Source organism: Ceratotherium simum, chromosome 3, assembly GCF_057802395.1.
Source record: "Ceratotherium simum simum isolate JZ-2026a chromosome 3, ASM5780239v1, whole genome shotgun sequence".
In the NCBI taxonomy this organism is placed as follows: domain Eukaryota; kingdom Metazoa; phylum Chordata; class Mammalia; order Perissodactyla; family Rhinocerotidae; genus Ceratotherium; species Ceratotherium simum.
The window spans coordinates 70,451,576-70,473,362 of NC_141902.1; the positions used below are offsets into that span (position 1 = coordinate 70,451,576).

At 54.2% G+C, this 21,787-nt stretch overlaps 1 protein-coding gene across 5 annotated transcripts; it reads left to right on the plus strand.

The window, feature by feature from the left end:
* Positions 1–220: 220 nt before the first annotated feature.
* On the plus strand, positions 221–21,767 carry CIB2 (calcium and integrin binding family member 2). 5 transcript variants are annotated; one of them, XM_004421875.3, is made up of 6 exons: positions 237–378; positions 7,452–7,486; positions 16,079–16,190; positions 17,781–17,928; positions 20,483–20,678; positions 21,105–21,767. In XM_004421875.3, exons 1-6 carry the CDS (start codon positions 328–330, stop codon positions 21,124–21,126), a joined length of 564 nt encoding a protein of 187 aa, XP_004421932.2. In that variant the 5' UTR covers positions 237–327; the 3' UTR covers positions 21,127–21,767. The 5 variants fall into 5 exon arrangements, with proteins under 5 accessions (XP_014636464.1, XP_014636463.1, XP_004421932.2 ...); XM_087428774.1 differs by lacking the exon at positions 237–378 and adding an exon at positions 5,334–5,419; XM_014780978.2 differs by lacking the exon at positions 7,452–7,486 and having other exon boundaries at positions 221–378; positions 17,781–17,877.
* The last annotated feature ends 20 nt before the right edge of the window (positions 21,768–21,787 follow it).

The window sequence follows — 21,787 nt, forward strand, 5'->3', positions numbered from 1 at the left end:
GGGCGCCAGACGGGCCGGGCAGCGCCTCCCGCGGCCAGGCCGCCCCCTGACAGGCCCGGGGCGCGCTGCAGCCTGGAGCCGGGCGCCCGCCCTCTTGCCGCCACGGGGCGGAGTCGCCGCCGCTCGCGGCCCCGCTCCCGCCACCCAGAGCCCCGCCCCGCCCCCTCCGCGTGGGCTGCGGGGCGCGGCGGGGCGGGGCGGCGGGTCCGGCCGCCGTCGGACGCTGCCCGCCACGGGGCTGGCGAGGGCCGCGGGCGCGGTGCTCCGGCGGCCGCTGATGGGAGGCGGCGCCCGGGCGGGCAAGCGAGCGACGGCGCCGCGGCCACCATGGGGAACAAGCAGACCATCTTCACCGAAGAGCAGCTGGACAACTACCAGGTGAGCCCGGCGCGCCCCGGCCTTGGAGCGGCGCCCCTCTGCCCCTCCCCTCTTTCTCCCGTCGCTTGCCGAGGCCTCCCGAAAGCCGGTTCACCGGCTTCAGACGCTGCCTCTGCCTGCAGCTGGAAGCGTGACCTTGGGCCGGTGACTTCTCCGAGCCTCAGTTTCCCTACTCATGGAATGAGAGCGCTTTCCAGTTAGAAGATTCTCACAGGCGTGCCTCGCTCCAGCTACCCCCCTTCCCTCCCCTGTTCCGCCTTCTTACTCTTGGACCCGTGTCCCTCCCCAGCCACCCATCCTAGCGCCCATCTTCGCCGGGAGATAGAGAGTCAGTAAATGTGGGCCGGACAGAGGACCACCCCGCTCCTCCTCCCCCAGTCCCGGGAAGCAGCCCAGGAGAGTGAGCTGGGGCCCTATCTGGGTTGGGGGTGAGGTGCATCAGCCCCCAAAGGCGGTTTTAAGTTGGGTATGTCTTGTTATCCGTTGGGGTCTCCCTCTGGCACCAGCATGGAAATAATCAGAACAAGAAGGCAAGCCAGTTTTACATGGTCACTTCTCCAAGCTCCCTCAGGTCCCCAGCAGCCACCCCCTTAGACCCTTCTAGGTCCCCCTGCCAGAGCCAGGAGGCTGTCCAGATCAGCAATCCCAATGCCTCCCACCCATGTAAAAACTTTTCTGTGGCTGCAGCACGAAGCCCAACCCCTGACTTGAACGACGGCTGGCCAGCCTGCCCAGGTCCCTCCCCTGCCCTGTGCACTGCAGCCACCCCAGAACTACCTGCAGTTCCCCTAACAGCATGAGGCTCTTTCCTCCTTCCCTTTGCCCAGCCTCTGGGATGCCTCTCCCCTTTCCAGATGATCTCTCTCATCCGTGAAGGCCCAGCTCTGATCCTCTGTCCCAACTCCCCAAGACAGAGGGGCCGGACTGTGTTGTTGCCTGTGTGGAGTGTGCTGTGGGAGAGGTGAACACCAGCAGGGTCTCCATAGCTGCCTGCTGCCTTCATGAATATTTATTTTGATATCGGGCTTGAAGTGTGGGTCCTCTGATGTGGCAGATGTAAAATAAAGGCCCTCTCTCATCCAATAGCAGATTTCTCAGCTCCATACGAGGCCCTGAGATGGAATGGGGGGGGGCACTTTCATGGATATGTACCAGGCACTGTAATTGATGCCCTCTATGCATCAACTCATTTGATCATCACAGCGAAGTAGATTATTACCCCATTCCACAGAAGAGTAAACAAAGGCTGAGAAGCACCCTGCCCATTCAGGGCTCACACAGGAATTTGAATCGTGAATCTAAGGCTCAGTCCTTTTGGTTGGGGAGTGAAAGGTGGGCTGTGTATGCTCTTTGTCCTCAAGGCACTCACTGACTGGAGAGACAGACCCTCGCCACCAGTGTGGCCCTTGTGAGAGGCAGGTGGTGGAGTGTGCTCTAGGGGAGGGCACTAGTGGGCAGTGGGAGACCAGGAGGGAGGGGGAGCTTTTGCTTTGACTGGAAGGTTCAGAAATAATGCAGCACTTGAAAGATAGGTAGGATTTTCCCCAGCAGGGCCCGCAACGAGGCATTCCAGGTGGAGGAGACAGCTTGGGTAAAGGCTTGGAGGTGGGCACAAGCAAGCAGGTAGACCGTGCTCAGAAGTGAAGAGTAGCCGCGTGGGGGTGGGCAGCCTGGCCTTGGGTTACCCTTCGGAATCAGTGCCAGTATTGGGTTCTGATGCTTTGCCAAAGCCTGGCTGGACCGCGTGCCGGGCAGGGTAGGAGAAATGAGAGCTGTGAAACCTGAGAGCACCACCTCTCCCTCCCTCGGACTCTCCAGCCAGCCACCAGCCAACCAGGGCCAGCTGGGAGTGACCCTGAGTTACAGCCTCCCCTCCCCCAAGAGATCCTCTCCCCCGTCCCCGGTGCTAGTGACTTCCAAAGTTCAGCTTTCTTCCCAGACCACTTCTCTGCCTTCCAGATCTATCCCCCAGACCCCTGAAACTCCCAAACGGGGCTGACTGCCTTCCCCAGAACCCACCGCTGCTCCCCAAGGAATTCCATCTCTGCTCTCTGCAGCCCACGTTTTTCATTAAGAACAAGTGCTGTAACTCAGCCTCTGTTGGATCTCGTCTGGGGATCCCCCCTCTGTCTCCACAGCTAGGGCCCTGGGCCTGGCCTCCTCATCTCATGTGAACTGAAGGTGTAACTACTTCCTTGCCCACCCCTCCTGTCTGCCCCCTCCAGCCACCCACACGCTTCTGCCATAATCCCTTAGTATTCTCACTCTACCCCCATCCTTCCTTCCCCCTTCCCTCCTATCCTCGTTCCTACCTTCCTTCTTCCTTTCCCTTTCTTTCAACAGACACAATATGTATCACCATTGTAAAATAACTTTTTCTATAAAAAGAATCCACGGACAAAAACTTGCATTGTATTAACCAATCTCCTGTTGTTGTGGGAGACCTTAGGGAGCTGTCCATAGGACATGAATGCCTGGAGCAGAAATGCAAGATATGAGAGATCTTTCTAAAACACAGGCATGACCCTCTCTTCTCCCTGTAGTTCCACGGTATCCTGCGATAATAGCCTGAGCGGAGTCCAGAGCAGAGCTCACCCTGGCCTGGTCTGGGCTCAGCCAGCCTTCGGCCTCACCTTATTCCCCTCCCCTTGCACCCCAACTTCCAGCCATACTGAAGGGCTTCTAGCAAAGCATGCCCTCACCTCTGACCTTGTTCTCATGGCGCCCTCCCTTCCCCACTGCACCAACCCAGTCTGGCCCATCGTTCTGTCCAGGTCAGACCTCACCTCCTTAGGAATGTCTCCTTGACCCCCCTCCCCCCAGTCCTTCTTGTGGCCACAGAGTGGTTTATACCCAGTCACCACTGTCTGTTTACACTCCGTCTCCTTTCCTGTGTGCCCCCTGCCCAGACACAGAAGAGGCACTGGAAGATGTTATCAAATGAATAAATGAATGAATGAATGAACGCTTGTTAAGGCACGGCTCTGAGGAGGGGAAAGAACTCCAGGGATTCCGAATTGCTGGGTTCAAGTCGTGGCTGGGCTGTATATGCTGTAGGCCTTAGTAAGCCACTGTTCCCTTCTGGGCCTCAGTGTTCCCACCTCTAAAATGGGAATAACTACTAACCCTGCTGTGGTCATGTCACACGGCTCTTGTGGGCATCAGCTGAGCTATGTGGTGATCAGCTGGGCAGTGCTGAGGCCTGAGCTGGCAGAGCTGGATGGAGCTGGGACTGGGTCTGGCTCAGCTTATGACCACTGGCACAGGCAGACCAGGCATGTGTGAGATGGGAGGCAGGGAGGCTGCCTGAATGAAGTAACCCTTGAGTGAGCTTTGGAGAGTGGAAAGGATTTGGAGAAGGGGAAGGCACTCCAGGTGGGGAAACAGGGTGAATATAGGTTTGGAGGAGGAACTCCAGCCTTAACGGGCATAACATCTGAGCTTCCACTGTAAAAGCCCAGCCTGCCCTGTTTTCTGCTGCCAGAGTCCTGAAGATCCACCTCTGCTGGGCTAGGCCCCATCCTTCCCTCACTCCCACCCCTCATGACCCTAACCTGAGCTGGGACCCTTGCCTGAAGACCTGTCCCTATGAACTGCCAGGAGCCACACAGTGACAGGGGCATTTGTTCTCAGTGGAGTATAAGGAAGACTTCCTGCAGACGTGACTAGCTCCCTGAGCAGCTGAGTATATGGAGGGGGGCGAGGGGTTTTGTTTGGTGACTTCAGAGTCGGGGCTGACACAGAGCTGCAGGCTCTGAAGGGATGCCTTTGGGACATGGGGTAGTGGATGGAGCTGTTGCACATAAGAAGGAGAGAACCCCCGTAAGCTGTAGCTGATAGGCTTCCTGCATCTTATCTCATTTGCTCCTCTCACTGCCCTTTCTGAGAAGAGGTATCCCTATTTTACAGATGCAGAAACTGAGGCTCAGAAAGGAGAATGACTTGCCTAAGGGTCCAAAGCAGTACAAGAATTTGAATCTGACTACGAAACCTTTTCCTCTGCCATACTGCCAGGCTATTCAGAGCCCTGAGAAGCCTTTAAGGCACCTGCCATGTTTGTCCTGTTTGAGTTGCCTCCCTGGGATGAGTTCCAGAGAAATAAGTCAACAGAAGAAAAAGCAAAACATCAGTCGATGAGCAGGTTCATGGCAGCTTTATTGGTGATGTTGAAAACCTAGAAACAGCTGTTGCTAAATGTTCAGAAAGAAGAGAAAGGTTAGGTTGAGCAGAGCCAGCCAATGCCTTCGGTGAGATAGTCTGCAGCCAGTGAAATGATAACATAACTGCTGTAGAAAGTTTATATGGAGAAGTCTGGTCACTCATCCCACCAGCCTGTGTTGAGCACCCACTGTGTGCCTATACAGGAATATACAGCAGAAGCAGGACATGGAGTGGTTGGTGGACAATGCTCATGGGTGGACTGTGGCTCTATTCAGAGTCGTTGGGCAGTAGTCAAGAATCACACAGGCCTGAGTTCTAGGCCAGCCCTCCCTGGCTACATGTGCAATGTAGGGCAAGCTATTCAACTTTGCTGAGCCTCGGTTTTCCAATCTATAAAATGGGAAGATAATGCCTCCCCTCCCCCATAGGCTAGTGATGAAGATTAAACAAAATTGGATATTCACAGCCCCCACAGGTCAGGCCCATGGTAATCACGGACCAGTTGTGGTATGGTTCTCAGCCTGGGCTGCACATTGCAATCTCCTGAGTGGCTTTGAAAACTGCTGATGCCTGGATCCACCCTCAGAGATTCTGACTTAATTGATCTGGGGTCTATTGGTGGTGGTGGTGGGAGAGGGCACAGGGAATTTAACAGCTCCTCAGGTGATTCGGCTCTAGAGCAGAAGCCCTCACACTTTAGCAAGCATCAGCATCACTGGGAGGGCTTTTTAAAATGCAGATTCCTGGGCCCTGCTCCCAGGGTTTCTGATTCAGTAGGTCGGAGTGGTGCCTGAGAACCTGAATTTCCACTAAGTCCCCAGGTGATGTTGCTCCCCCTGGTCCAGGAACCACACCTTGAGGGCCATTGATGTCGACTGGTGTAAGTAGTTGTGAGAAGCTTTTGTGTCTTTCAGCCGGTAGAACTCTTGTGTCAGGACTCAGATACTTCCTTTCCAACCCAGGGATGGGAGAGAGGAAAGGAGATGGGGAAGAGGGAAGAGGATAGGTTAGGAGAAAAGAGCAGAAGCCAGGACCTCTCCCCATTCCGAGTTATGCTGGCACCTCCCACCAGGCTGGTTGGGAGAGCACCTTCAGGCCATAGAACCAGCCCCGGGGCCAAGGGAGGTCTGCACCTGGAAGGCTCAGCTGGGCTGCCTTTGCTCCCTGCTCCAGGTTTCTGGGGTCTGCTGAGAAATCAGCCAACGCAATCTCTAGCCTGTCTGAGGCTTAGGCCTGCTGGGAGTTCTCTCTCCATGCTGGGTGGGCACAGGGACACTGCTTCCCCAGCCTGAGCCTCTCCTTGCTCCTACAGAGGAGCTATTGGTTTTTTTTTTTTTTTTGGTGAGGAAGATTGGCCCTGAGCTAACATCTGTTGCCAGTCTTCCTCTATTGTGTATTTGGGATGCCGCCACAGCGTGGCTTGACAAGTGGTGTGTAGGTCCACACCCGGGATCCAAACCCTCAAACCCTGGACCACTGGAAGTGGAGCACATGAACTTAACTACTATGCCACCCGGCCAGCCCCAGAGGAGCTGTTGCTGAAAGCAAAGCCTAGTCCCCCAGAGAAGCCTCTATGTTTCCAAAAAGGGCAAGGCAGCATGGGGGTCCTTAGTCTAACTCCCAGGAAGCAGCATGTGGTTGAGAAAGACAGACTTGTGGGGCTAAACGGGGCCTGGAAATTCCCACCGACTCTCCCCTCTTCAGCTCTCCTGCAGGCGCCCAGTGGAAACCCTAGATGTGTGCATCCTGTGGGCCTCCTTTCTTTGGTCCCCCTCAATGTGCAATCCAGTTGCCCCAGTGCCCAGCGGCCTCCGGGTCTCGTCCACTGCAAGCCTGGCTGTCTGCAAGCCTGGGCTGCAGCCATTAGCCCCTCGTCAGAGGCAGCTCTGGTCGGCCTACCACCCCAGGAGGCCCCAACGGGCTCTGGGCTCTGCAGACCCTGAGGTGCCCTCTTCCCTCACTTGGAGGAGCCAAACAGCATGGGATAAGCATAAAAGCCTTTCACAGGTGGGCATTTTACCACATGCTGGGTCCTTTTCACCTCCATACATCCCACCAAGGCCTGGCATGGTAGCCATCATCACCAGGCAGGCCAGGCTGTGGACAGAGGTGTGACTGTGGGTAGCAGGTCATCGAGACAAAGGCAGGAGCCCCAAGATGAGTTTATAATCTGGGTACCCTCAGGACCGAGTGCTGCCCCTCCCCCACTAATGCCTACCTGGGGGTCCCCAGCAGCTTCTGCCCTTGCCTCTGTCCAGATGCTACCAGTTCCTCCCTGCCCACCTTCCTCCTCCCCCCTTACTTCCCCACACCCCTGGCCTCTCCACTGCGTTCCTTATGTGACCTCATCTCTTCCTGTGGCTTCAGATGCCGCATAGATGCTGGTGCTTCCCCAGTCTGTGCGCCTGGAACTCGCAGTCTCTGAGCACAGGGCTGCTGCCCACGGCCACTCGGGACACACGCCACACAGCTCCACTAGCCACCACTCTGAGGGGCCGCAGTGTGGACAGCGCCCCCTGCAGCTGTCACCCGTGGTGGCCCTATCAGTCCTGACTCCTGAGTTGGTCTCCTGAGTTGTCTCCCAGCCACTTCCCCCTGGTATCCCACAGGGTATCCCACTGGCCCCCAAAATTAATGGCACCCACCTCTGAACTCCCCATCTGCCCCCTAAATGCACTCCTCCAGGCATGCCTCACAGCGCCCCCATGCCATGCACTCAGTTCCCTGGGTCGGGTCAAAAGCTTCAGTAAGCAGCTTCTGGACCCACTAAACTGCTATCCCCGGTGGGCGGGGACAGGGAGGGGTAGTAGGGACTCTTCTGCCCCCAGTGCAGGGCTGTTCCTGTGAGGCTCTGAGGAAGGAAGGAGTCCGGGACCCGTACAACCAACTGTGTGTGTGTTTTCCCTCTACAGGACTGCACCTTCTTCAATAAGAAGGACATCCTCAAGTAAGTGTGGCTTCTTATTCACCCCTTTGGAGCTGGGACTGGGGCAGGGTTGGTGGCTGGGGACCCCCTGTGGGCTGGCTGTGCTAGTTGGAGCTGAGGAAGAGCGTCCGCCTTCACAGGAGCCAAGTGCAGGCTGCTGTGTGAACTCAAGAACTTCCCACCCCTCCCTGAGCCCAGATCCTTCTGCCAGGAATTGAGCATCTGCTTACTGAGTGCCAGGCTCTGTGGTGGGTGGTTTCAGGCACATTTCCATTTAATTCTCACTGTGACCTTGAAACAGGAGAATCCTTTTATCCTCACTTTACAGATGGGGCCTAGCAACTTGGCCGAAGTCACACAGCCAGGGACTGAAGACCTGGGCTCTGGCTCCAGGCTCCTTGCTATTTCACTGCGTCCTGGGGGCCTGTCGGACTAGGGGGTCCCTGTCTGTTAGACTAGGGGTCCCTGAGGGCTCTCCGGCTCTGGCTCTGATGTCCTCCTCTCCTGGGAGCTCCACAAGTCAGGAGCATAGCCTGCAGTGCCCCCACTGCCTTTGAGCTGTCCACCAGGGGTCTTTTCCCTTTCCAGGACATCCCCTTTCTTTGGGGGTATGGGAGAGATGAAGGGGTTGCAGCCTCAGAGCCCGAGGACCTGACGATGAGCAGGACTCACAGAATGCCGGGAAACCTGGCCCCACCGGCCTTACCAGGCCCCCTTCCTGGGCTATCAGGTGGCACTAAAAGCCAGCAAGGTCTCAGGATCACTTTCCCTGGAGGTCGATGGGCAGGCTGGGTCTAGAGCCTGTTACAGCTTCCCAGGAGAGCTGGGGTTGTCATTGCCCTGAGCAGTCTGCTCAGACAGTGTCCCTCGCTGGGCCTTTCCTCTGCCCAGGCTGCTCTACCAACCTGTCCCCTGGGTGTGCAAGGACACCCTACTTCTACCACCTCAGAGAGGCAGAGTGTGGGGCAAAGCCCCCAGGCCTTGGCCTCAGCAGATCTGGGCTCTACTCCCACTGCCCCGCTCTGTGGCCTTGGGCAAGCTGGGAGCCTCGCTGAGCCTCAGTTTCTTCTGTAAAATGGGGATAACGATACCTCCCCTCATAGCATTGCTGAGAGGCAGGAACCCCAGTATGTGGTGTTTGATAAATGAGATTTGGTCTGTAGTTGAGTGATATGTGGGGTGGGGTCTCCATTTGGGCGGAATGGTCCTCAGAACTGTAATAACACAGCCGTTACCCCTGGCATTTCTGTGATACCTCTTACCTTTCAAGTTCGTGGCACAAATCCCCACTTAAGCCTCACCACATTCATCCTCTCTTGCAGGGAGCTCCCACCATCCCAAGCTCCCAGCTCTGTAGACAGCAAGCCCAGAATGCTGTCTTCTGAGGCCCACAGCCATTTCTATTCTGGCAACAACAGCTCACCCCCAGGTCTTTGTGTGCTGTCCCTGCTGCCTGGAGTGCCCTTCGTCATCGCCTCTACCCACTGCCTTCCTACACATCCTTCAAGGCCCAACTCCCCACCACCCCAGCTCTCACGCAGCTGCTCTTCTAGGGAGTTCTGTGGGCTCATGGCTCAGGTGCCCAGCTGCCCCAGACTTGCAGTCAGGCAGGACCCAGGCTCTCTGCTCCTGGCATTTGGCATGGCACCTGTTAGCCACCAGTGAGCACTTGAAGAGTGTGGGGAAGGATGGTAGGGTTGGCCAAGGGGAGAACATTCCAGCTGGGAGCAGCAGGGTCAAGGACACAGACCTGCTTCGCCCCACCCCCATCCCCCAGTGGTCTTACTGAGAGCAGCAGCGTTGCCCGTTGGGGAGGAGGGTGGCTCAAAGGCCAGGCCAGACATTTGACTCACCATGATAGGTCTTTGGGGGTGTCCCTGGTCCCTTGGCAAATGGTGAACCCCTGGCAGATGGGAGCACTTGGGGGGTAGTTCTGGCTCCCCACAGCCCTGGCCTGTCCAACTCTGCACCCTTCAGCACCCCAGCCTCTGTAGCTCATCCAGAGCCCAGGCCAGGCCTGGGGTCCATAAAGGGGGAAAGGATCCTTCCTAGCAGCTGGACACCCCTCCTAAGTCCCCCACTGCCTGTTCTGTCACTGGTTCATTCAGACTCCACCTCTGTGTCAACACTCATTGGGGACCCAAGGGACCAGACCTGGTGCTTTTTCTGGCAAGTGGTCATGTGGGGAGGGGGATGGGATGCCCCCTCTGGGAGCAGGAGTCCTGGGAGCTGGTCCCCACGGTGTGGCACCTGCTGTATCTCAGTTGGCACATCTTCAGCGTGGGGGTAACTGCTCCCTGGAGCTGTTTTCTCACAGGGCCCTGTGGCTGGGCAGGCCAGGGCAACAGTGTCATTCCACACAATGCAGGGCTGCTTTGAGTTTTGTTGCCCGCCCGTCCACCCTCAGGAAGGGTCGTGAGACCAGGCAGCGCTTGGGGTTACTTGTCCCTGGAGGGACCAGGTGTGGCCACAATAGCTTGATTCCAGCTTTAGCCCTTTCGCTTTTCTCTAGCCTTCTCTCTGGGCCCCAACAAAGACTGACCGCCTCTGCCAGGCAAGCCCTCTCCACTGTCCACGTCTCAGGTCCACGTGGGACAACTGAGGCCCAGAGCCCAGAGAGGGCAAGGAGCAAGAACCTGCCCAGCAACACACAGCAGGTCAGCGGCAGAGCCTGGCCCCAGACCCAGGGCCTGCCTCCCAAGGGCCTTTCAGTGCTGCTACATTTGGTTTTTCGGTGAGCTGCGTCCTGAGTACGACCAGATGGCAAGGAGGAAACGTGAGCAGCAGGCGCTTCTTTGCAGCTTGGGGCCGAGCTCTCTGGCAGCCTTGGGTCGGTGATACCCAGTCACAGATAACCATCGGGGAAGTTCTCTCCCTCTCCCCTCCTCTGCCCTTCCCCCAGGTGGATCCAGTTGCCCCCCAGGGCGCAGCTCTTCCATTCCCACGCTGAGCCTGAGTGGGCAGCACCCCCATTTGGCCACCTTCCTTCCCGTAGCTAAGAGCTTAGCACTCTGACTCCTCCTTGCCTCTCCTTACTCCTCAATGAGTGGGACACGAGTCCTCGTCCTCTGGGTACAGAGGCCACACAGCTAGCAGCCCAGGGTATTTGCCTATTTGTTACTTGATTGTCTATTTTATTTTCTCAACCTTTTAAAAACTTTGTATAATCAATTTTAATTACTTTAAATTTTTTATTCCACATGTAATACATGATGACTGTAGAAAAATTAGAAAATAAAGCCTGTCAAGAGAGGACCAAAAAATTACCTGTAATCCTATGACCCAGAAATAATGACTATTGTTAACCTTTTAACTTTTAACCTTTTAGTATATATTGTGCCAGTAGTTTTCTTTTGTGTTTATCAAAAATTTGGATCATGTTGTTTTGTAATTTGCTTAAAATTGCTTTTCTTTAGGCAAATTGTAAAAATAGCAAAGGAAAAAATGTGATCCCACCACCTCCTTAATTCATTTAGTGGGACTTTCAGGTTACAACGTTTCGCCATTATAATTAGCGCTCTGGTGACCCTCCTTGTCACACCATGGCATATACCCACACCTCTGGGATGATTTCCTCAGGATAAATTTCTAACAGACGTTTCTGGATCTAGAGGTATGGACAGCATAAGGGTTTTTATTGCTAAATCGCCCTCCAGAGATGTTGAGCCGGTCCGCAGCCCCAGCAGCCGGTGTGAGTTCCCATTTCACTGCATCTGCAGTCACACTGGCTGTCACATCTTTCTTGTCTTCTGTCCCCAAATCATTTATTGAATATCCTGAGGGTCTCAAACTCAGCTGCCTGTAGGAGCCAACATGCACTGTAAATAAAGAAGCCATCCCGTCCGGTGGGAACGCACCAGGACTGGGATCTGCAGAAATAGCTGCTCCTGAGCCCCCGCTGGTTGTTGCCTGGGGGTGTCCAGGCCCAGCATGGTCAGGGAATCAGGATTTTCGTGTAAAATCTTTTAATCTATAAGTGTTGGCAACTACATTTTAAATATTATTTTAATTTAATTATTTTTATGTGAAAGCGAGGCACAAATGTGGACCACGAACCAGCCTGCGACTTCCAGAAGAATCCCTCTTCTCCCCATTGATTTCAAATGCTCTTTGTCATGGACTAATTCTCATTTATATTTGGGGCTGCCTCTTGTACCAGTGTGCCTTGTCTGTGCCAATGTCGGGTCCGTGGGGTTTTCCTTAGTATAACGTTAAACTGTGTCTTAACGTCTGATGGGGCAAATCCAGTTTCTCCAGTTGCTCTTTTTTCGGGGTTTTTTCCCCCCACTCTCCTCATTCTTCCAAACAAACTTTTGAATCAGGCTGGCAGGTTCTCATATAAATCCTTTGCGGGTTTCGGTTAGGATTATATTCATTTTACAGAACAATGAAGAGAGGGTTATCATCATTACAGTATTAAGCCTTTCCAGTTGGGAGTGTAGAGTTAGTTATCAAAAGAGCAGTTAGGGAGTCATCTAACTCCCTAAATATTTTATATCCTTTGGTAAAGTTTCACGGTTTTCTTTGTACACATTTCATATTTATTTTATAGTTAGTTATTTTGGTTTGGTTTTTTTTTTTGTATTGTGAATCAGATCTTTGTTTATTTTTTTATTTTTTATTTATTTATTTTTTTTGGTAAGGAGGATTAGCCCTGAGCTAACATCTGTTGTCAATCCTCTGCTGAGGAAGACTGGCCCTGGGCTAACATCTGTGCCCATCTTCCTCTGCTTTTTATGGGACGCCACCACAGCATGGCCTGACAAGCGGTGCGTCGGTCCACACCAGGGATCCGAACCTGGGAACCCCTGGCTGCCGCAGCGGAGCGCGCGCACTTAACCGCTACGCCACTGGGCCAGCTGCTCATGTTTTTGAATAGGCTAATGCTGATGTATAGAAAAACCATTGTGTGGAAAAGCTACTGAGCTTTTCCTCCTTCAAATAGTTTTTAAACTGATTATTTTTGGTTTTCCAGCAAATAATTTGCCCCACCTTTCCAATATTTAAATATACTCTTTTACTTCCCTGACTAATGACGTTGGCTGGCACTCCCGGGGGAAATGTTATATCATGCTGTGATCTAGGCATCCCACTTGTATGGGAATGTCTCTAGTATGTTATCATTTAAGTATGATATTGAGTGTTGATTTGAGATAGAGAGTATCTTTTTGTTTCTGTCTTACTAAAGATTTTAAGCTTTTTTATTGACACAAGTAATATATATTTTAAAAATACTTTTATTTTTGTTTATTAATAATGCTTTAAAAACTCAAACAAATCGAGAGTAAGTAAGTAATAAAATTGGCCTCCCTCTTATCACTGTCCATTCCCACCTCACAGGCACCATCCGTGGAGACATGTGCTATCTACTTTTCGGTTATTTCTCTGTGTCCATGCAACCATCTAGTCATAAATGCGGCCATCATGTTGATGAAAATTTTTTTTTTGCCTATTAATATGATTTATAATCACAGATTTCCGAACATTGATCCATCCTTGCATTCCTGGAGTAAATCCTACTTGGTCCTAATGTCTTATTTTTTCAAATACTGTTGAACTTGATATGTTATTTTATAAGATTTTTGCATCTGTATATGTAAATGCCATTGGTCCATTTTGGATGCTACCTATGGGTTCTGGTAGCTGGGTTCTTGTTAACTTTCTAAAATAAACTAGGAGGTTTTTACTTTTTTACCCCATGCTCTGGAGCAGGTCAAGTAGCATAGGTGTTATTTCTGCTCCTGGATCTTATGATAGGACTAATATGTAAATCGTCTTGAATTCATTAGTGCCCTTTATTGGGAGGAGGGGTAACAGGGATGCAGTTCTTTGACAGTTTTTGGAGTTTCTCTCACAGTGATTCAGCTTTCCAAATTCTCCTTGAGTTTTCCTAAAAAAAAAATTCCAACGTCACCTTAGTCATAGAGTCAGAACAGATCTGTGGGGGCCGGCCCGGTGGTGTAGTGGTTAAGTGCGCGCGCTCTGCTTTGGCGGCCCGCGGTTCGCAGGTTCGGATCCTGGGCGCGCACCGCTTGTCAAGCGACGCTGTGGCGGCATCCCATATAAAGTAGAGGAAGATGGGCACAGATGTTAGCCCAGGGCCAATCTTCCTCAGCAAAAAGAGGAGGATTGGCAACGGATATTAGCTCAGGGCTGATCTTCCTCACAAAAACAACAACAACAAAAAAGAACAGATCTGTGTCCCAGGGCAGAAGTTAGCCTTCCTACCCAGAAGACGCTCTCTCAACCCTGCCAGCACTCACAGCCCCTCTCCCAAGTCCCCCACTTGCAGGGAGCCCCTGACACGCAGGAAGCATGCTGATCGCTACCAGTTAAGGGTCAGGTGGTTTTACTATCGTCATCCTATTTAATCCTCACAGGTGTGAGGACGGTAGGACAATCCCCATTTTACTGATAGGGAAATATATTCACTGATGGGTTAGCCCACTAGCTAGTGAGAGGTGTAGGCAGGGCTCCAGCCCAGGTCTGACTTCAAGCTCCTGCTGCAGCCACCCCACATAACTTTGGGGGTGTAAGGCAACCCCCAGAATCACTCCAACATCACATCCTAAGACGTCAAGGTCAAGTGGGAAATGTAACCGTTGGAAATTCGACGGATCTGTCAAAAGTACATGAAACCAGATGCATAAATTGTGATTCATAAGTTCTGGTTCCATTTTAGGGGACAGTGTTTAAAAAGGGCAAATTTTTCCTCAATGCAGAAAGAGCAAAAAAAGTTCTCGAATGCCCCCTTGTGGAGAGTCCCAGTTTTATCCTGTCACTCAGCTATCCACTGACCCCCTCCCACCCAAAGAACCAGATTTGGGTTTTTTTCCCTTCAGCTCTGTGTTTCCAAGCCACGGAGCTTCCTTGTGATTTCAGGCCCTTTTATGGGAATGTGTGACTGGGAAAGTGGACTCGTGGCATTCTGCTTTGTGTGTGCCCTGCACGTGCTCTGAACCAGGTGCTGATGTGCTGGCCAGGGTGGCCTGGCTTGCAGGGAGGAGCCAAATGATTGGAATCCAGAGGCCCTGGCCCACCGCTCATTGGCTTATAAGCCAAGCAGGCACTTAACCCTATGAGCCTCAGTTTCCCTACCTGAAAAAGGAAGAGACTAATAGCTATGTTTCAGGGTGTTTTGGGGATTAAATTGAGTAAAGTAATCCACATGGGATTAACCCAAAGCCTGTCACAGAGTGAGCACTTGCTAAATGGTGGCCGATGTTATCTGTGTGAATCAGGCAAGTAGTTAAATGCTCTGCTGGAGAGAGCTGGGCAGCAGGGCGACAAGAATTTGGTGGAACCTGATGGGTGATTGGGTGGCTGTGCTGAAGGGCCTGCTAAGGGTGAGCCTAGGAGTGTGTCACTGGGTGAGGCTACTTAGAAGAAGACCAGGGTTGATCTGGCTTCGGGAGTAGCAGGGCAGGCGGGGACCAGGAGATCTGAGGTTACACCTTGCTCACATCCCCAACAGCCCTGGGCCTCACCTTGGGCAGGTTACCTTCCACAGCCCCCAGTCAATGCCCCTTAGACTTTTCCCCCCATCTGGCAGCACTTCACAGATGCAATTTCATTTAAACCTAATTTGTACCTGTCTGGGGGTGGGAGTGGGGGCTATTCTCTGGGATGTCAGGGACATGGACAAGGGGACACAGGGCAGAAGAAGACTGAATAATGGAGGAGGAGCTTCCAATTGAGACAGTGTGAGGATGCCTCACACCCTTGAGGGTCCATGTAGCATGTGGGTGGGCTGGTGTTCCAGGCAGACGGGCCTGCTGAGCAGGGCAGGAGGGTGAGAGGGAGCTGGGCACCTGACTTGTCAGCAAGGAGGGCCAGGTCCAGGGCACTGGGCTTGGTCCCGATGGCTCCCAGCTGGAGAGAGGTTGTGGGTGGTCCATTCACAGGGGCTTCCCGAAGATGTGACAGCTGCTGGGAGCTCTTCCAGAGACCCACCCTCGGGGCCTAGCTTGAGGGGTGGGGGCAGCAACTGGGCCTTCGCTTCAGCAGCTTCAAGAGTGGGGAGTGGCAGGAGCAGCATGGGGTGGGGGGATGGTTAGAGTTTCTGCTCTGGATTTCCAATTCTGGGCTCCAGCCATGGTTGCTGATACTTCCTAGTTGTGTGGTCTTGGACGCAATCACTCTTAACCTCTTCAGGCCTCAGTTTGCCAAGCTGTAAACTGGTGTCACAGTGTGCCTGTCTGCACTGTGGGACGGAGTCATGGGAAGGACAATTAAACGAGGTGACATAACTGGCACGTGGAAGACCTTACAAGAGCCGAAAGAGGAAAAATTAAAAAGATCTGGTTGCAGGCCCATGGGGGTGTGGGATGGGGGTTGGGCATGGGAGTGGGGGTGGGGGTGGGGTGTGTGGTGGAAACAGGGCCGGGACACAATCTGGTTATCAGCACAGGGGTCTGGGCAGAACATGCTTCCTTCCCAAACCCCACACCCTGTGGGCAGAGCGGAGGGCTTCCCCCTGGTCCCTCACTGGGCCCCGGACCAAGGTGGGTCTCCAGCATGGGAGGCTGGGGTGGAGGCAGGGCAGCATTGGGCCACTGGGAGCTCAGGGGTTGCACCCCCACCACCCAGCACTTTCTTCTGCTTCCCTCACAGGCTCCATGCACGGTTCTATGAGCTGGCCCCCAACCTCGTCCCTATGGACTACAGGAAGAGCCCCATCGTCCATGTGCCCATGAGCCTCATCATCCAGATGCCAGAGCTCCGGGTACGTGAGAGGCCACTGCTGTCGGGCAGAGCAGGAGAGGCATCTAGAGAAGGCCAGGCAGGTGGGCTGGGGGGATGGGGAATCTGCCCCTCTGGATGGGGCAGGGCAGCAGAGGCACCCAGACCTGGGTTGACCCCAAGCCCCACCCTTTGTGACTGTGTGGCCCTGAGTAGATCACTGAACCTCTCTGTGCCTCAGTTTCCTTATCTGCACTTTGAATAAATGCACTGGGTGTGGGGTTCCCCCTAAGAGTGCAGTGATGGGTGCTGCCCTACACTCTGCAGGGCTGTTGGCCTGTGCTCACCCACTTGCCCCTTTGTTAAATGGCCAGTCTGCTGTCCTCGGCTGACCTTGAGTCTGCTTTTTCAGATAATTTTTCTGTCTCTGCCTTGTCTGGCTATGGCCTCTCATAGCATGGCCATCCGTAGCATCCTTCTCAGACTTCAGGGTGCACAGGAATCACTGAGGGATCTTGTCAAAATGCCCCTTCAGGTTCAGTAGGTCTGGGGTGGGACCCAGGATTCTGTTTTCCTAACAAACTCCAGGTGAGGCTGGTGCTGCTGGTCCTCAGACCACATATATATTTGACATAACAGTTTGGTTTCATGAATTCCTCATCCACAGTACACATCAAGTGCACTGCAGCCGTGAGAAAGCAGTTGGCATTTGGGGCACCACTCCACATGGCTGCGGTACTTTGCAAATAGCCCCTCACCAGGCCTTGGGTGTGTGACTCGGGGGTCGGTACTGTGTGGCTTCCACTTGGGGCCTCTGTCTTGGTTGTGATCTCAGTCCTGAGGGGCAGTGAGCTGCTGGCTCAGCCCTGGCCAGGCGCCCAGCCCGCCTAGAGAGGAGCTTGAGAGCAGCCTGAGGGTCACTGGAGGGTGGGAGGCACTCGGGTGGGAACCACGTGGTTTGTCCCTGAGCCACCTGGGCTGGGCACACAGTGGAGGTGGCCAAGTGCTGGGGTGGAGGACTCCTGGAGAGGGGAGCCCGAGTGATCTGGGATCAGGAGTCGATGGTATGGCTCCCCAGAGGAGGCAGCCTCTGGGCTGGTCCAGGAGAACTCATAGGAGCTGGGTGATTGCTGGCCTGGGGTCTGACCGGCTCTCTGACTCTCGTCCTGGTCCAGTTATCCGACCATTTGGGGCCCCACTTCTGCCTCCCATTCTCCTGGCCTGAGGGCTGCCTATGCTGGGGCTGTCGTCCTGTCTTGCACATCAAGGCAGGAGGCAGCTTCCATGTGCTCCTCTGGGCAATGGGACTAATCCCTGCTCCTGCCTCACGTGAGGTAAGGCTTCCAGTGAGCACACCTGGGCTCTGCTACGCTCTCTGTGCTCATCTTAACAATGGAACAAGACGTAACATAACGCTGAGCTCTTACAGGTGCCAGGCCTCGTACCAACACATTCAGTCCTCTCACAACCCAATTGAGTAGGTCCTATTATTATTCCCATTTTACATATGGGGAAACTGAGGCTCAGAGGGATTAGGTTGCTTGTCCAAGGTCACCTAGGCTGTAAGCTCTCTGGCTCTGGAGTCCGTCCAGTTCGCCTGCACCCACGGTGATTGCTGTGGTTGTTTTCCCAGGAGAATCCCTTCAAGGAAAGGATCGTGGAGGCTTTTTCTGAGGACGGAGAGGGAAACCTCACCTTCAATGACTTTGTGGACATGTTTTCTGTGCTCTGTGAGTCGGCTCCCCGCGAACTGAAGGCAAACTACGCCTTCAAGATCTACGGTAACGAGGGGTTGGGGGAGAGGCCGTGGTGCTGTGGGTGGTTGCATTCAGATCTATTGGGCGATCCAGTGCTGGCTTCCACCCTGGGGACACCAAGAATACTGAAAAGTGCCTGCACAGCAGAGTGGCCAGTGGTGACAAATAGTGCCTGAGAGACATCCGTGGGGTCCTGAGAGCAGAGGAGAGAGGGACCCGCCACACCTAGGGTGGGTGGTAAGTGTGAGGAGGATTCACAGGCAGCGACACTTCCGCAGGGCCAGGAGGACAGGAGGAGTTTATTGATAGGAGAAATTGGGGTGAGCATGCTTGGCAGAGGGAGCAGCCTGTGAAGTCTCAGGGAAGCAAGAAAGTGCAGGGTTTGATGAGGAGATGGGGAGAGGAATGTGGTGGGGCGAGGGGTGGTGTGAGTCTGGAGAGGTCACTGGGGCCGGGCCATGAGGAGCCAGCAAAGGAGTTTAGGCCTGGTGCCCAGGGCCCCACGGCCACTGCAGGGTTTCAGGTGGGGCAGGGCAGCTCTATGTTCTAGAAGGATCACTCGGCACCCTGGAGGTGTGAACTGGAGGAGCTAGACTGAAGCCAGGAGCTGGAAAGGAGGCCTCTGCCAGGTGAGGAGGCTCCCAGAGGCCCCCCATGCTGCCAGAGGTGGGGCCCCCTCATTTCTTCCCAGCCCCGCCCTTGGTCCTGCTGTCCCAGCGGCCGCCAGAGGGCACCGGTCACCCATGAAGCCCATAGCCTGTGGTTCTACAGCACTGGGAGAAACCTTCACACCACAGAGCTCACCCGCTGTGTTGGCCTCGGGACTGGTGTCACATCCTCAGACAGTCCTCACATGGAGACACTGAGGCCCAGGGAGGAGCTGAGACCTGTCCTGAACCAGAAGAGCCACAGACAAACCTCCTGTCCCCACCTTTGCTCAACCAGTGGATCCCAAGGCAACGGGCCTATCAGGAGCTGTTTTTTCATTTTGTAGTTGTCATGTTTATTTCAGAGGACTTTGGTCTATATACATCTGTGCATTCACATTGTGTTTGCATGTCAGAAACACAGAACCCGCATTGTCTGTCCTCCACAAACCATGCCCGTGTGGTTCACATAAAAAACTTCTTGAATTCAACCTATCATCCCTCTAGTCTTGGACCCTATGGCATTGCTCCTGGGAAGGGCCCTTGTCTGCAGAGATGGGGGAGCACAGTGCATGGCGTGGGGACATGTGAAGGGAGAACCAAGGCTCCCTTACTGCCCTGGGCTTGGGGGGTGGAGTGGGGACAGGCAGCTGAGCTCCTGGGGAGACTTGAGGTCTGACCTTTAACAAGGATCACCCCGTTCCTGGGCCTCAGTGTCCTCATATAAAATGGGCACAGGAATCCCCATTTTGCCACCCCTACAGGAATCCAGCCAGCCAGCTAGTCAGCCAGCAAATCTTTCCAGAGAGCATACCAGGCACCACTGCGAGGGCAGAGATGACTCTTGCCTCGTGTCTGCCCGGGGCATTCATAGGCCAGTGTGGAGACGGGCAGTGTAGGGGACCTGGGCTTGGGATCCAACACTGACTAGGGGTGTGACCTCTTGTCCTTTCTAAGCCCCTAGTTCTTCATCTGTATAGTGGGTGTTCTAATTGTACCTACTGAATAGACTTGTTTTGAAAATTAAATGCAACAGAGCATGCACCGCTCACATTAACAGTTATGCTCTTCATGACTGCTGCTGTTAGTATCAGGGTCTGGTCAGTGGGCTGGGGAGCTCAGTGCAGGGAGCCCCTCTGTCTAGAAGGACTAGAGGTGGTGTTTGAGCCCAAACTTTAAGGATAAATAGGCCCTCCAGCAGAAGAAATATCATGTGCAAAGATCTGATAGTTGGGTTGAAAAATGGTCAGAAGGGTGTAGAGTTCACTGACGGGCTGTGTGGGGCTCAGTGCTCTGAGCGCTTTGCTGTGCTGTGGGGCAGTGGTAGTGCCTTGTGCCAACTAGAATCAAACCATGTTCCCTGCTCTGCGTGCACAAAGGCCAGCCACGAGGCCTCTCTCTACGGGGCTTATGAGTCTCCTGACCTGACGTGTCTGGCTTGGGGCCTGCCAGAGGCACCGTGGTGCTGTGTAGAAAATGCAGTTGTAGCCACTGTCAGAATCCCGGCTCCACCTCTGAGCAGCCCTCTGACCTTGACTGAGTCACTTGGCCCTTCTGGGCCTTGGTTTCCTTAGCTCTAGAGGGAACACAGGGTCCACTGCGGGGTGAGGCCAGGACCGCCATTTGGCCTGGGCCGGAAGTTCCAAAGAAGCCTCAGATTTGGACTTTTGAAGTGTCTCAGGCCAAGGTTGTGCATGTAGTCACTGTGGGGGTGTGGGGGGGGCTGTGTATGTGGGTTTGTTGAATGTGGTATTTAAGATGTGCCTTGTGGGTGAGCCCCTGTGGTCCCTGTTGGCTGGGGACAAGGATCTAGTGTCCCCAGAGTGTGCATGGAGAGGCTGGTGGAGGTGTCTGGTGTGACCAGCCCAGAGGAGAAGTGACGCCGGGTGGGAGCCAGCCTGGCCTGAGTGTCTCTGCCCCTCGCCCCTCAGACTTCAACACCGACAACTTTATCTGCAAGGAGGATCTGGAGCTGACGCTGGCCCGGCTCACCAAGTCGGAGCTAGACGAGGACGAGGTGGTACTCGTGTGTGATAAGGTCATCGAGGAGGCCGATCTGGACGGCGATGGCAAGCTGGGCTTTGCCGACTTTGAGGACATGATCGCCAAGGCCCCTGACTTCCTCAGGTGCCCAAGGGGCTGGCTTGGGCAGGGCAGGCTGAATGCAGGGGCCACAGCCAGGCAGCCTGGCCTCCTGGGACCCCGGTGGGTGCTGAGTAGTGGTATCCTGCAGGCCCTGTGTGGGCCAGGAGGCAGGAGGTCACACTCCAGGCCCAGCTCCACTCAATATGTGACTGGGAAGTCCCCTGTCCCCTGCAGGGCCAGGCTCTCTGGTGAAGAATAAAGATGGGGGGCCCTTTGGTTATGCTGGGCGGCTAGAATCCCTGGGGACGGCTGTCCTTCCTATCCTCAGTATTGATTAATTGCATCCTCTGTATCCTCCCGAACAAACTGTCTGGGGTTGGGCATGGGGCCTGCTTAGCTCTTTGCTGAGGAACTTTACCCACCCGCCCAGAGCCCCTCACCCTCTCTTACTCTCTCTCTCTCTTCCAGTACTTTCCACATCCGGATCTGAGGACAGTGCAGGTCGCAGGGGCCCAGAAGCCCACCAGTCCAGCTCTGCTCTCTACACAAGTGTGACCTCCAAGCTCCGCGGGAAAGGAGCTGTGGCCTCTGGGGTTTACACCCACGAACATTTCCTTGGCCCTTTCAGCAAAAAAATCCTTAACCAGGGAAGGGGGATATGAGGAGCAGGGCCCTTCCCAGGCCCCCTGTGGTCTGCCCAGGACCCATGGTCCTGCCACAGGCCCTCCCCCACCTCCCCCACACCCCAGTCCTCTGCCCATCAGAAAAGGCCCCACTGAGAGGGGAAGGCAGAACACCTAACAGGGCAGGGGGTACTGACTTGTCCAAGTGCTGGGCAGACACCCCAATCACCCAGGGCAAAGTGAATAAAAAAGAGGACAAGGTTTTAACAAGCTATGCAATCTCTCTCCAAAACCCACAGCTGGGCTGCACCCCCCGCCTCCACCTGTCCTCCCCTCCCCCTTCCCAATATGAAGCTGTATAAACAGTGGGTCCAAGGGCTCTGTCCCTGTCTCTGTCTGGTTCCTGAGCACCGCCCCATCCACCCTCCCCAATGATGTGGAATCCTCACTGGTGTGGATGTCCACAGATTTGTAAACTCCTGGTAGTAAAACACTTTCATGTCCCCACGCTCTCTGTGTCTGCCAATG